Genomic DNA, 15,335 nt, shown 5'->3' with positions numbered 1-15,335 from the left:
CTGGCCTCATCATCGGGTTCAATCCATGTGAAATCTACTGTGAACCATAATGTCTATTTTAAATAAGAATCAGACTAAGGCTGTTTCTGCTTCATAGATCAGTAGACAAAAGCAATGGAAAGAGGTGGAGATTAAAGGGGTGACGGGGTTACGCACATACAAACACACACGCAGAGATCACAGAACAGTGATTAGACATAGCACGCCAACAATGCTGTCGCACACACGCACGCACGCACGCACGCACGCGCATACACGCATGCACACGCAATAACAGCAGGATACATTGGGAAAACATCCTCCTCGGTATAAATCCTGCCTGAGGGCAGCGGCAGTGTGGGGATAGTATTTCCTGGAGCACCGCCTGACTGTTTACATCTCAGCTGAAGTGTGTTTGTGTGCAGTACATGTATGTGTCTGGGCGATGGGGGCAGGGATGGAGTCTTGGCATTGTAATCACTCACTAATGACTGGATGTTATCTCACCCCCACTTTTAAATGAATGCAGAAGATCCACACTAACGAACAGTTGGCCTATTTCTCAATGCCAGGTTGTGGGTTTGCTCCATAGCAACAGTTTCAAGGATGCCATTTGGGCCATGTGCCTCTTCTGTCCGTCGCAGATTTCTACTGTTCAGTGTGAATGTGCCGGGTAGACGGAAACATGCCATTATCCAAGCACACGGCATTTTCTAAGAGGCTAATAGTAAAGGTAAGGTCCTTCAGTTTCAAAGAAAAATAATGAGCAGTCTTTTTCTGCTGTGTGTGGTGGCAAATTGCCGGATTTAATGAAAGCCGCATTGTGTGGTTTACATAAACACGAGGTATGCATGTATACCTGAAATTTTCAGACCCATCGGTGAGTTCCGATAAAGCCTCCTGGTAGAAATACCTTTTAACACAAGATCTTCAACCGTAAATCAATATACAATGTCCCATTTTGACGATTACTAAACTCGTTGAAGTCTATGTTGTGTCAGGTCATTGAATGCATTGTCAAATTGATAAAACTTGTTCGTCACCAATTTTAAAAAGTGCAGGTTGACATCTCAAGGTTCAAGTCAGTGATTAAATCTGCAGTGATATATTCAAAAATATAGTTTATGCAGTACAGCAACATCATATTGATATATATGTTTTGAAATATCTACCACTCAGCTGATTATGTTAAATAAAATGAAAGTTGCTTGCAAAAGTCATGGCCACTGTGCCTTCACAAACAAAACGCATGGAGTGTTCAGCACTTGAGCAAACCTGTCAACAAAAATCTATCATGGCAGGATTCTCAGAGGCAGACGGTGGAGGCTTAAGCATTTTGCTAATACACAAGTGCCAAACAGGATCATATCCTGCATCTAAGAAGAGCTCCAACTTAACAATTCAATTTAAATATCCCGGATTACCGTTTGTACTAAACTATATGAGCCCAGTGATCTGAGAGGTGGACAGTGGTAACTGGCCAATGTCCAGGCTCACTCTGGACAGCTCTGTCTCGGCTAAAAGGAAGCCTTGCTGTGTTATCTGCTCAGAGTGTATGTATGTGTGTGTGTGTGTGTGTGTGTGTGTGTGTGTGTGTGTGTGTGTGTGTGTGTGTGTGTGTGTGTGTGTGTGTGTGTGTGTGTGTGTGTGTGCGCGCGCGCACGCACACAAGAGGAGAACCTAAGGAATAGGATTGTGTCTTCAGCTGATCTGGACAGGGGCTTTAGCGCGTGGGGAGAGCCTAATCCTGTTTCGGCCAGGAATTTGATTTTGATTATTATCTCTCACAAACCAAGCAGAGGCTTACCCCCATTTCTGCAGCGTTATCCCCACAACACACACACATACACGCACACACACACACACCTCCCTCTTGCAGCCCAACAGATTTGACCTCGTTAAGACGCTTTAAAGGGGATTATTCTACTTTTATCACTTCGAGTGAAGTGCCCCCGCAAACATAGGCTTGGCTTCCCTCCCCACTCTACAGAACTATCTTGACCCCATATGGAAGGCCAGCCAAGCGCACAGTTCAAACACACACACACACACACACACACACACACACACACACACACACACACACACACACACACACACACACACACACACACACACACACACACACACACACACACACACACACACACACACACACACACACACACACACACACACACACACACACACACACACACACACACACACACACGGCGTGCAAAAACAAATGCAGTTGTGCATAAAGAAATTTGGTCAACTATACCTCCACAGACATATGGACACGTATCGCAAACATAAGGTGGGGAGGAATATTGGAGAGAGAAAAAAAAAACTTGACCTGAGGCCAAAGGCTTACACACACACATGCACTTACACACACACACGAAAGGAGTGCAGACATTGCAAAGCCAAGGGAAATGGGCAATTTGTCAAGAGTGGGGAAAGTGGTGAGGCCGACAGTACTGTGGGTTTGGAGAGCAGAGCTGAGATTAAAGCCAGGCTCACAGAAGGGGGGGGGGGGGCCTTTAAGATTACACCCAGTACAGTTGTGCAGATGATTGATGCCTGCTTGTAAAAACCAGGGTTATTACTTACAACAGCCCGGGAAAGAGGGAAAGACAGGGGAGGAGGAGGAATGCGCAACTCGTCCCAAAACTTCCCAGCAAATAAGTGGGACAATAAAAGCAGAATGTGCAGCGTGTGCGTGGCACGCCAGGGAGCGCGTGGTTTATCTGCCCGGCTGAGATGCCTTCAGTGTCTGTTGACACTGTGATTAGAAGGCATTAAGATGTCAGTGCCCACAATTCAGTGACTGTTTCACAGGAAGAAAAACAAGAAAAAAAAAAGAAGAAGAAGCAGCAGCGCAAACCACACATTCAGGACAACCACCATTATAATCAGAATACTTTGGTTTGCTAGCGTACTTTGCTTGTGCAGCAGCAGATGTATCTTGGTAACATTTTCAGGATGTTCTCAAAGGGTTTTTAATTTGACTCTTTTTATTTTATAAAATGTATTACTCATTCCATTGGTCAAACACATGCTGCATTTTGAACTTGATCTCCACACGCACAGAAACATTGAAAACAACGTAGTTTGTACAACACACCACTAGTGGGTGCTGTGCTTCGTAATGCAACCACGCAGTTTATTTGAAGCGCCTGTCTTCATAATTTTGGCCCACTCTGGAGCTGTTGTGTGAAAGAGTCTCCACATGTGATCCAGATGATGCCGTCATAAATATACACTTTATTGGAGGGAGCACTGCTAAAAGAATAAACGGCACAAACAGCGTGTGGATTCCTTCGCTGTTTTTTGTCGCAGTACAAGCATTTCATGACCGGGCCAAAGATGATGCGTTCCCCTGAAACGGCGTTCTCGTGTGGACACCCCCCCCCCCCGAGACTGAACCCCTACAATCTGAATACGAAGGACATTTCAGGATCCGAGTTGTTTCCCTTCAGCCAGGTTTGAATATTGATCTAGTTGGCAGGCCCCCGGTCGAGTCCCGAGAAAATAGAAGGCCTCCAAAACTTTCACAGCAGGCTGCTGACAATACGAGCCAACATCTATTTCGAGCACAGCACAAAACCAGGCCAGTTTTATAGTGGACGTCTGTGTTCACCCCCCCACCCCCCCCCACCCCACCCCACCCCACCCCTCATGGTCAAACAGCACGCATCACAGAGGTTTTCATTATCTTGCTGTGAATGCTGATGAGGTCTGAATGGGATCTTGGTGGGGTTGAGGCAACATATTGGTTCTGCCGTGGCCTCGCTGCTCTCGGGCGCAACTGGCACAACAGCTAATTCTCTTGTCTGAACTGGTGCAGAGTCTTTAAGCTTTGGCAGGTCTGCAGGTTGAGGCCAGGCTGGGGCCAATCAAGGCGCCTCCCGTCGAGCTGCTTTTGTTCCAGCTCGACGCACCGCTCCGCTGTGGGGAAAGGGTTACCCCACCCGCAGCCACCTCGCTCCTTTCTTCCCCACCTCCCACGTTTCCCCCTACCGAGGAAACAACCGCTGAATACTGATGGATGCACGCACACAGAGAGCTTATCATCACTTTTCTCTCCTCAAACCTTTCAGCCATGCATAGACACACTCAAAGTTTGCACAAAAAAAAAAAAAAAAAAATACTTATACAGACAACAAAAAGAACTCCCACACATACAAAGCTGTCAATTACTGGCGAATTTGTGGAATGACGGCCTACACTCTTCAATCCTCCTCCACATTGATATGCAAGAAATGCGTAAGAATGAATAAGTAGCTCTGGCAGCCTTCAAGCCTGGCACGGCCCGGGAGACCCGTTTATATTTATATTTGTTTGTTTTGATTACTTTGCTGCACCATATAGATACAATACAATAAATTTAAACCCACAAAAACCAAGAGAGATAGGTAGGGATAAAGTTCCGTCGCTCATTCTTGTTTTGATATCGAGGAGGAACCCACGTTCTTTACTATATAAGCCATTTCAACTACATTTTTTACACTCGGGTTCTAAAAGCCGTTCGATTTTGTCACGTCACATGAATGTGTCCAAGTTTCTGTCAAAATTAAGCAGTTACTCAAAAGTCTACTTTTTTGTCGGATTCACTTCAAGATAGGTCCTGCTCTGGTGAATTCTAACCCGATAGTAATGCAGTTGTTACTTTCTCCAAATGTATCTTTGTTGACAAACCTGGGACAACGCTGTAGCTTTCTAATGGCATTATAGCACATTAGCATTTCTCAGCTCTCCTCAATAAGTCTGTAGCCAGTCCATTTCCAGTACAATCGAGTGGCTTATGCCGTCACGTTCAGTGGCTATACGTTTTGCCGTCAGACATCAGAATGTGCGTGCCGTATGTGTGTGTGTGTGTTTCAAATGGCTATACTGTGGCAAAATGATTGCCGTAAACTGTGTGGTTGTCCAGTCGAGCCTCGGAGGGCTGGGTTGTTGTTGTTCCCAGCTTCAGGAACCACCGACAGCAGAGAAGCGCATATTCAACCAAATATTCATTCGAGCATCGTGGATGCTGAAAAAAAAAAAAAAAAACACTTTCAGCCGGCAGATGGGTGCCGGCTCTCTGCATAATCTGTGTGAAAATCAATTTAGGAGCGCTCGTGTATCTACAGCGGCAGTATGTATGCCTGCGTTGCCAAAGGTACAGGGCTTGAGGCAAATGAACAAGATGCATCAGATGCTGTGATGTAGTACTTGGAAGGGCAATTATAATTTTTTTTTTTTTACCATCCGGTTCATGTACCTCCCTATTCATTTTGACTAAAAAAAAAAAACATTTGTAAATTTGAAGACATAATTCCACTTTTGTTCAGCAGTTGCATTTATGGAAGTTACAAAATTGTAGCGACAATTTGAATGCAAAATGTTTTTTAAGATATGTTCAATAATAGTCCAACAATTACACTGTGTACTATTTACTATGCATGTTTGCATAATCGACCCTTTTCCACTAGTTTCTTCAGATAATGTAAAAATCGGGACACAATTACCAACATTCTTTATAACAATCAGACCAAGTGCAAAATCGAGACTTTTGACAACTTAATAACACACCCCTCCATGAAAGTTGGCATTAGATATGCAAACCATCTCCTTTTGTTGCGTCATTAATAAACAGCTGGAGGTCGTGGTTACTTCTGGAGATGAAATCGACATATCCTGTGGCCACATTCCTTCAGGCCACATACACACCAGCCAAAATGATCTTTTTTTTTTCTTTCTCCCCGAGGTTCTCAAAAAAAACCCCAAAAAACCAAATTCTGTCCACATCTCACGATGAACACGGCTCAACGCGAGGCTTTGGGGCGTGTAGTACGTATACCAGGCCTTTAGGGGTGCTGCGACTCGCTGAATGCACCAAAAACGCAGAAGAAGACAAGAGCAACATAGAAATTTAGAAGTAGAGTCTGCTCGCACCCCCCCCCCCCCCTACGCTGTAGCTACTGCAGCTCCCCTCCTCCAGTACATGAGGGGCCACAAACGGCTTGTTTAGGTGAACCCAGCATGCTCGTGCAATGCAGATTTGTTAACTGCGTGAAAAGAATTTCAGCCAGAATAATCACGACGGTAGATTAATCCACGCATTATTTTGAAGGTCATTTTGCAAAGTGAGAACAATGCTTTGAGCAGAGTAGTAGTTTTCAGGCCCAGTGCTGGAGGTCTTGTAACACATTTTAAAACCCTGGCTAACAATGGCTAAATGCATTTAACAGTCTTCAAGCAGATGATATTGTCCTCAAAGAAAACTAACATTACAACGCTATATGCATACATTTAAAGACAAGAAATGCAGGAAGAACAACCGCTATTTTTTCTCTATGTGTGCTTTTATGAAATGCTAAAAATGTTGGGTTTTTTGCATTTTCTGCAGGGACAATCGTTCTTTTGGATGATAAACTATGCCGAGGAGTCGAAACAGAAACTGTACAATCTCTAAACAATTCCTCAGGACCAAATTGGAACTGGTGCAGGTTGGTTATTGTGGCATTCTTAGTAAAGAAACTAACACATCACACCAGGCACCGCTGCAGACGTGCATAGCGTTGTGCCACAATAAGCTCAAGGGAAGGCAGAAGTCAGCATTTTGGATGCGTGTTCACATGCATCTTCTCTGCCACCTTGAGTCAAAGTCACAGTGTGTGTTCAACAAGAGGAGGGCTGCACCCGTCGACACCCCTCCCTTTCAGCCGCGCCCGGAGCACTTTGACAATCATCCACTGTGGCCCTTCACAAAAATCAACATCACCTGTGACCCGTGGCCTCAACTTGGCTACTCAAAAGCAGGGGCCTCCTTTGGGGGGGGTGGAGGGGGTGGTGGTGGTGGTGTTGGGGCAGGCAGTGGGGCAGCATGCAGGGCCACGTTTGTCATGCTAATCAGCTGGCCTAACCTTAATGACCCAGACATCTGCTTGCCTGCGTGTGTCAAGCCCCGCATTCAATTTGTTCCCCAGATACAAAAAGCAGATAAGACCCTTGAGACTTTTAAGAATGTGTCCGGGTGCATGCACGTTGTTGATGTGGGGGGGGGGAATCCTTTTATCTCCATGCATGTAGTGGAGCAATAATTACTGGCAGAGACGAGAAGGCAGCCGAGGTGTACATTTTGTGTTTCTCCATGCTTTCGTGTGTGTGTGTGTGTGTGTGTGTGTGTGTGTGTGTGTGTGTGTGTGTGTGTGTGTGTGTGTGTGTGTGCAGCCGAGCGATAGAACGAGGGGTGGGTGGGGAGGGGGGTTGGGGGTGGGTTTGTTTAATGGGCGAGACAGGGGACCATGGGGATTAAGCTCCCCCCAGCTGTAGGCTTTAGAGGAAAGGCTGGGGGCTGTTCTGTTAATTCAAGTGGGCTTAATAATGCCTGTGCACCCTCTGCCCCTGACCCTCCCACCACTACATAAGATCTGGGAGGAAACGCATGATAAAGGAAGACAAGCAGCAGCAGCAGGAGGAGGAGGTTATGTGTGCGTGTGTGTGTGTGTGTGTGTGTGTGTGTGTGTGTGTGTGTGTCTGTTCTGTGTGCGCGTACAACCTGTGGCCATCTCTACAGTTGAGCATGGGGCTCAGGAGACCTGAGAAATTTCTCCTCCATACTATTGGCGCTACTCTTTTGCTCTGGCACCGTGCCATTCTGTTGCTCCACTTTCACGCGACAGCCAGCTTTGTTGAAGCTGCGTTTAGGATTAATCAACACCCAAACAATATGGTAAATGCTGTCAACTGGGTCAGGCTCTGAACCACAATCAAATGAGGGTTGTTGGGTTGTTGTTTTTTTACCTCTTAAACCAATGAACTATGCCCATAACCTGCAACAGGGGGATTACATGTGCCCAGTGAAAGAAAAAAAAGAGAAGGCCCATGAATCTTGTAAAAAAAACCAAGGATTTCTTTGTGACTAATCTGACACATGCAGTGTTCTGCAGATACAGTAGCAAGAGGTTGGTCGATAAGAAAATTAACCCCAGTGAAATCCACGAGGAAATTCATTTTAAAAACGTAAACACCTCGACTGGGCATCACCATGAATTGGTGTCTGTAGGGTGGCCAAACATTGCGTTTGTTTTTCTTTCCCCCCCTCTTTGTTATTGTTGTTAAGTGACACCACAGAAAGGGGGTGGTGGCGCGATGACGTCGTTTTCAGTGAATGTGCATCTGCCGAGGTGGCGTTTTCAAATTTCTCCACACTAGAACCCATTTCCACCCCGCCCCCCCCCAAAAAACCACCTGATTTTCAGGTTTTTCCAGCCAATTAAAAGAAATGGTAGAGTTGATGACTAGTTTTGAGTAATACCAATACTTTATGTGTTCCGTGTTAAGAATATGGAATTCAAACCAATATTGGTGGAGTCATAGAAAGAACAGAAAAAAAGAAGCAATGCATGTAAAAAAAAAAATATATCTGGCAATTATAAGCTATGTTATGATTTGTTTTTATCCTTTTGCCCATATTTTACATTAAAGCGCCGTTGTATAAAATGACTTTCACAATCCTCACAGGACATCTCTTAACATTATTTTAATGCAGCGTAACCACACATCATCACCAAGTATGGAACATCCACGGTCTCCTCTGTGCTTCTGTCAATTGAAAATCTAAAGAAAAGCTTTTTGATTTTGTCCTTTCACTGTGGGGAGAAGAAAAAAAAAAAAGACTTGAAGAATTGAATTTTAACACTACTATCAGTGTGTGAGCCAAGGAGAATAAACTGGGAGGCAGATGAAGCTACGACAGAGGAAGTTTGAGAGAACCATAATCTGTCATTATGAGGGAGCAGTGTTAACTCTGTCTCATCCTCCAGCTCATTATCTTTGGCACTCCTATCTATATGGTGTCACATAGTCTTTCCACTCTTGCGCCCTTGTGACAGCAGCAGCAGCGAAAGACAGATTTTCAGAGAGAGGACATGCATGCGTGTACAGTGTAACCCCCCCCCCCGACGGTAGGGCGGCCCGTGGACAACTCGTCTACGGACAAGTTGTCCACAAAACTGCAACCCTGGACGTCTCGTCCACGGCCGATTTTAATATATTAAGTATATATGACACAAAAACATAAGATTATATATTTCATTATCGTCCCAACTATCTTTTTCGGTGGGTGGGGGGGGGGGGGGGGGGGGGGTGAGCTCACAAGCATATTTGTCAGAGGCTGGGAGTGAAGTCAGTTAAGACTGAACCAGCTGCAGCTCTGCTGAAGAGACGTGGTAAATTCCCCAAACCCATTTTTAATCCTGTGCGCTGGGTCTTAATACTCTAATCAAGCAGCATAAGGGCACTCAATTGGATTAGAAAAATAACCTCCTAGACAGGCAGACAAGTGGGAGCAGAGGGGCCCAGCTGCTCTCACCTTGGAAAAGGTGACTGAGGTCTCAGCCCATCAGGAGGTTCCTGCTTCACTACTCCCCCCCCTCCCCCAAATTGGTTTGAAAGCAGGACAGTAAAACTTAAAGAGGAGAATCTATGTTAATAGGTAGTGCATGGTTGCAAGTGAAAAGTGTATATTCCCCAACTTGGAACCATTTTGTAAACTGGGATTGGTCCACCATGCTGGTAAATAATCTTCATCTCTCAGAAGTATTTCTACGGGCAATAATCTATTGATTAGCTGATTAACATGAACATCAGTTTTAGTTGCCATTGTTTCAAATGGATATAGTGATACAGAAACCTCACCAGCATCCAAGACCTTAATACAAAGACAATCACAAAGGTCCTACATATATGTGGTAAATGGATTTCACTTATATAGCTCTTCTCCACCTTGTGAGCGGTCCCCAAAGCACAGTGCACTGTTAATCACATTTACCCATTCACACACACACTCACACCAGTGGAGGCGGCTGCCATGCAAGGCGCTCAATGCATCCAGCAGTTTTGGGTTCAATGTCTTGCTCAAGGACAATTCAACATGTGGGCAAGCGGAGATTGAGCCCAAAAAAAGAACCCATGTTCTGACTTTATTGTACAACCAAAAGCATGCAAATATAAAGAATGGTGCAAAACAGTTTCTCTGAAGATGACCCGATCACGCTTGTATTATTCCAATCTTTCTGAAATATCAAATTGATATTAAAAAATGTTTGATGTTGCACCGTCAATGATATCCTAAACATGTTCACTACTATTGCACAGGTAGTGAAAGAACAGAATACTGTTCGTTAAGAAATCCTAGCTGCCATTCACCAACACCTTACCACCTACATTACAAAAAAGACAAATATGACCAGTTTCCCCCCCAAAAAATTGTTGCGCATGTAAATGCCAAGCTCGAGACTAAACTGTCTTTTTTCTATCACTTATTTGACAAATTGTTGTAGAGCGACTCACTGCAACTCCACAATTACTCAGGTGTGTCCTAAAGAAAATAAACAAGAGTGGGCCTGTTTTTTATGTGATGATGCATTGTGGACTGCAATTAGACACAACTGCTCCAAACTGACAAGACACTCTTGAAGCCAAAGAAGACTTTCAATGAAATCTGTTCAGGTCTTTGCAAATCGAACAAATGAAAACCAAGACACGAAGCAGAAGTACAGATTTTCCAAATGGGAAGTCCTTAAATACTCATTTCTTGTTTTCTAGTATTGCTTTATGCAAATGTTTGCCAAACTTGTGAAAGAACAGACAGCTTTATATTTGTCATGACATGTATATACACTGATGAAAGATAGGCTTTATGTACAACCTGGATTGATCGCTGCTCCATCAAAAGGTGAATACAGAGGCAAAAAAACACCAACAACACTATTTGCTAACATGCAAACTCTGTACAGAACAGGGGTTCAAATCCCTGACTCTTTTCACCGCAAGGCAAGACTGTTAGCTATTAGATCACTGTGTGGCATGGCACGCTGAGTGTTATTCTCATTAGTCAATTTATATTTGTAATTATCACTTGCATGTTGTTTGTTTTCAGATCTGAATGTCCAAGAGAGTAAAAACCTCAATTTCCATGACACTGCAGCTGAAGAGGATGGGACAAACTGCTAATAACGGGATTCCACTGATCTGACAAGCCCAGGCTGCAAAGCAGAGGTTCCCAAAATCCTCACATCATGCTTCCCGGGCTGAAGACTCACATCAGCTGCAGCATCACAGCGCAGCACAATCAGGCTGCCACACAGACCCGACTGCCAAAGGGCAAACCATTCATGTCACAAGACATTCAGGTTTAAGCTTCAACAGACAACCCTTACCCTTTTCCGCAGTAAAAGAACCAGTGATGGTTACAAAATGTTGCCAGGGAGAAAGTGCACATAAGCCTTAAAACCACAACAGCTGTCTTTACCTACATTACCCCCACAAAAAAACCTATCTTTATTGTAGTTACCACTGCAACTGCAAGATGCTAAAGGCCACAAATGCAAGGAGCAGGTATGTTTTTATTAATAGGAGGTTTGTAGGTTACTAATGATTATTATAATCATTATTATTGTTATTACACCACACATAATGAAATAGCATGTGCTCTTCCATTACAATGCACTGACATAGACGGATAGTTGTACAGTGACAAGTGACACAATACTGACAGTCACAAAATATGAATGTCTGACCAATGGGCACAGAGCCTTCATCACTGATGAATGCATGCCCTGGACCGAGTCTTTGTTACCATGGAAACTTAAAAATTTAGGGAAACCAAGATGTGCGCATTTTTTTTTCCCGTCGTAAAAACACCCACCTGCAGAAAACCCGAGTGCACGTTTTTTTTTTTTTTTTTTTTTTTTTTATGGGCGGTTTATGAGGAATAATAGAAGTTATTATCTGCTTTAAAAAATTTTTTTTAATGAAATTGCAATTATCCATAGAAAATGCACGATATGGGGAATCATTTCAAAGCCTGAGATAAAGTTCAGTCTAAAGCCTGTAAACTGCGGTTACAATCCAAAGCAGTTCGTGTCAACTCTCAGTCTCCTGAAGCAATTAGATAAACTCCACTTGACTGCAACATGGAGCCTAAAAAAAAAAAAAAAAAAAAAATTAAGTTGCATTAAACCCTCCACCTCACTAACCTCCTTTGCTCTCTGCGTCTCCGCGCTGCGTGGATATCTCAAAAGGGAAATAGCACTTACTGAGTGTCTTGATTGTGGAAACATCATGTCAGTTCCTTGTTGTGTTGCGGTCCTCCTCAAGCACGGATCAAATGTTTATATTTTTCCTCTTGTCGTCGCTCCTTTGTCCAAAGCTAGCCGAGCCTTCACAGGGAGCTGTCCAGCGTTAGCAGGATCACAAGCTAATAATGGTCGCCAGCGGACCCCCTCCTCCTCCTCCGATGGAAAAAAAATAAAATTAAATAAAACAAAAAAAAAAAGCCGAATATAAGTGACGTTACGTGGGTGACGTAAGATCATTCAGCGGTACCTGCTTGTCCGGGCCCCGTATTTACTGTGTGCGCGAGCGGGGGGAGACGATCCTCTCCAGCTAAAGCTAACTGATTCTCCCAAAGCTGTCAGTCACAAATGATTCATCGCTGTTGTGAAGCTTTCCGCCTGAGCGCGCGAGCGGCACGAGCGGCGGCGGTTGCGACTAAAAACGCACGTTAGAAATTAATAAAAAAAAATGTGCACGCGCAGCGGTGTTTGGGGTGAAAGCAAACGGAGCTACGCTTTCTCTTGTCCTCAAACACGACACCGAGGAGAAGAAAGTGAAGATGAGCGAGGGAGGAAGAAAAAAAAACACACAAAAAAAAGCCCCCCCCCAAAAAACGGTGTAATTCTCCGAAATGACAAAATGTCTGCGGGTTCGTTTAAGTTGAAACCCGTTTTCGTCGGTCGGCAACAACAAGCGGAACGCCGAAAATCAAATGATAAAAAGGAGAAAAAAAATATATATATATACTAAACAAACGGGGGGAATGTCCGCCCCGAGCCTCGGAGTTCAAACTCTCAGCGTTTTATCCCTGGAACCGAGCGTCGCTGCGAGCCGGAGTGAAGCCGAAGTCCGTCCTGGTCCTGGAGCTGGAGCTGCTGGGTGGACGCGACACTGTGACTGGGCTGAGCTGAACGCCCCGCACACAAGCACGGCGATAAAGAGAATCTATACACCGCAGATCTATAAACCACAGATCTATACTCGATAGATCTACACCTTGCAGATCCATACACGGTGGTTCTACAAACCACAGATCTACGCACAAACCGTGGAGCGTCACACAAGCTCTACACACTGCAGCTCTACAACTCAAGGTCCATGTCTGAGTAGAGAGCGCCCCTTGTGGACAAGTTTGCAAAGTGCACCCACCCTGCGGTCACTTTATTATGAGGCACACCTGTACAGGACGAGTCTAACGACATGACGTTTTGTAGGAAATCGTTTTTTTAGGGAATAATCTCGGGTTCTCTCATTCCGAATGCCTCAAACTTTCTCCAAACTACTTAACATTATAAATTAGTAGTTTAACAATGATAATTTGAAACAAATTATCATTTGTTACAAATATTTTTTTTTTTAAACTCTCACCCAGCCAACACAACACGAAAATCTTCAATAAAATAGATAAGACAGGGTGGCAATTTACTGGTGATTAGAGCCTTGGATATTCCAAACAAAATAATTCTATATATGGTCAAATCAGATGTTCAAAGGAACAAAATACCAAAAGGGAAAGGTTATATATGATTTAAGTAAAAAATCATACACATTTGTAATAAATACATTTGAAAACCAGTCATTTTTTGACTCAGCACTTTTTTTCCCCCAACAATATGGACACCTTAAGTTTTTTTTAATAATCATTATTATTGGCACACTATTTGCAAAGAATCTATGAATTCAATAATTTATTAACTATATATTTCATCTTTAGAGTCATTTTTAAATTTACAACAGGGTGGAGAGACAACATGTAAAAGGAATGACTAAAAATATAATCTGTGCTTATTGTACTTTTTCTAATATTCAGAGAATGTTAAGAGGATGGGCAGCGTAATGTCATCCGGGCCAACATTGAGAATGAACACGAAGGCACGCGTCTCAAAACATGACAAAATTGTAAAATAGATTTTATGTAACTCAGTTAAGATCTTAAATTAATATGTTAATCACTCGATTTTTTGATCATGAAAAAAAAACTATTATAGCAAGACTGCAATATTTTATTGAGAAGATGGCAGACTGCGCACACACACACACATGCACACACAATTCTTGCTCAGATTGGATTTGTATCATGGCGTAGATCTCCACACACTCCAACAGTGACCACAAAAGGATGGCCTGCCCTCTCCTCTCAGCGGTGGCGTCTTCCCCAGGTGGAGTCATGCAAAAGCGAGTGATGGACAAGGGCTCGTGAGATTGGCTCCAGTAAAGCGGTTCCCGTGCCGGCCCATCGTGGCGACTAGGGAACTGATCTGAAAAGCAAAGGTTTTTCTTTCTTTCATGGTCGGTCTACATCCCCACCTTCACCTGCGGCCTTGAACTTTGGGGTCACGGCAGCCAAAGGAAAAAGCTCACGGATACAAGTGAGTGGATCGAGTTCTCCCTGCAGGCTTGGCTGGCCTTGCTCTTCCCGACAGCCTCGGACGGAGGTGGCTCAGGCATCTTGATTGGCGATGCCACCCGCCCACCCCGAAAGTTGTCCTCTTAACCTCTACTGCTGCAAAACGAACGCATGTGAGTTCTCCCGAGATAAAGACAGAAGCGTTGCCTCTAAATCCAGATCCCTCTCAACTGTTCTTAAATGGACAGATTCATTTTTTTATTCAATATTTTTCACTTTTACTTCCTTGTGTTCTTCAGCCCAGAGTGAGATTACAGCAGCAAACATCACAACTTTATTGCCATCTATCGATCTTCTTATCCTTCGGAGGGAATCAATACTTAATATTACCTATTCAAATGTCACTAGTTCAAATCTGCTCATCTCAAAAGTAATTACAGCATAACTGAAGTTCTGATAAAACATGATAGAATGTTTTATTTTAGACAATTCACATGTTAATTATTAATCAATCCATACATTTACATGAGTTTGTCGCCACTTTCTCCAGAAAGACAAAGACTTCCAGGATTTCCCCAGGTTTTTTCAGAAAATGCTAAAAACTGCAGTCGGAATTAAAATGTGAAGCCTTTTCATATATAAGCAAATGACTTATCACAACGGGGGAAAACACACAAGGAGACCAAAAAGAGAGAGTATAGGAACAGATTTTATTCCAATTTAAAACATTTAAAGGAGAAGGCTATGTAAAAATCATTTTCATGTTTGAATGAGGTTCAGGCAACAGTGGTTGAAATGAAACATACAAAAAGAGAAATATGGCTAAAATACTGTAAATCAATAACCATTTAGACACCTTATTTCAGGGTGTTGCATCAATAGTATCTCACCCACCCGCTCCCTCCCCAACCTGACA

The 15,335-nt window shown here is 43.6% G+C and overlaps 1 protein-coding gene across 2 annotated transcripts in view; it reads right to left on the bottom strand.

The window, feature by feature from the left end:
• Nucleotides 1-12,739, bottom strand: part of tle5 (TLE family member 5, transcriptional modulator) — a 40,538-nt gene extending 27,799 nt beyond the window's left edge. Inside the window, exons 1-2 of one of the 2 annotated variants that reach the window (XM_080506166.1) lie at nt 12,343-12,739; nt 12,054-12,248 (exon numbers count right to left, since the gene is read on the bottom strand). In XM_080506166.1, coding sequence (XP_080362292.1) covers nt 12,054-12,080 — 27 coding nt within the window. In that variant the 5' untranslated portion in view covers nt 12,081-12,248; nt 12,343-12,739. Of the gene's footprint in view, nt 1-12,053 lie in introns of both variants that reach the window. The other variant, XM_080506167.1, reaches the window with a different exon arrangement.
• Between the last annotated feature and the right edge of the window lie 2,596 nt (nt 12,740-15,335).

Source organism: Blennius ocellaris, assembly GCF_963422515.1.
Source record: "Blennius ocellaris genome assembly, chromosome: 12".
NCBI classification, from domain to species: domain Eukaryota; kingdom Metazoa; phylum Chordata; class Actinopteri; order Blenniiformes; family Blenniidae; genus Blennius; species Blennius ocellaris.
This window is presented reverse-complemented; position numbering and strand designations above follow the sequence as displayed.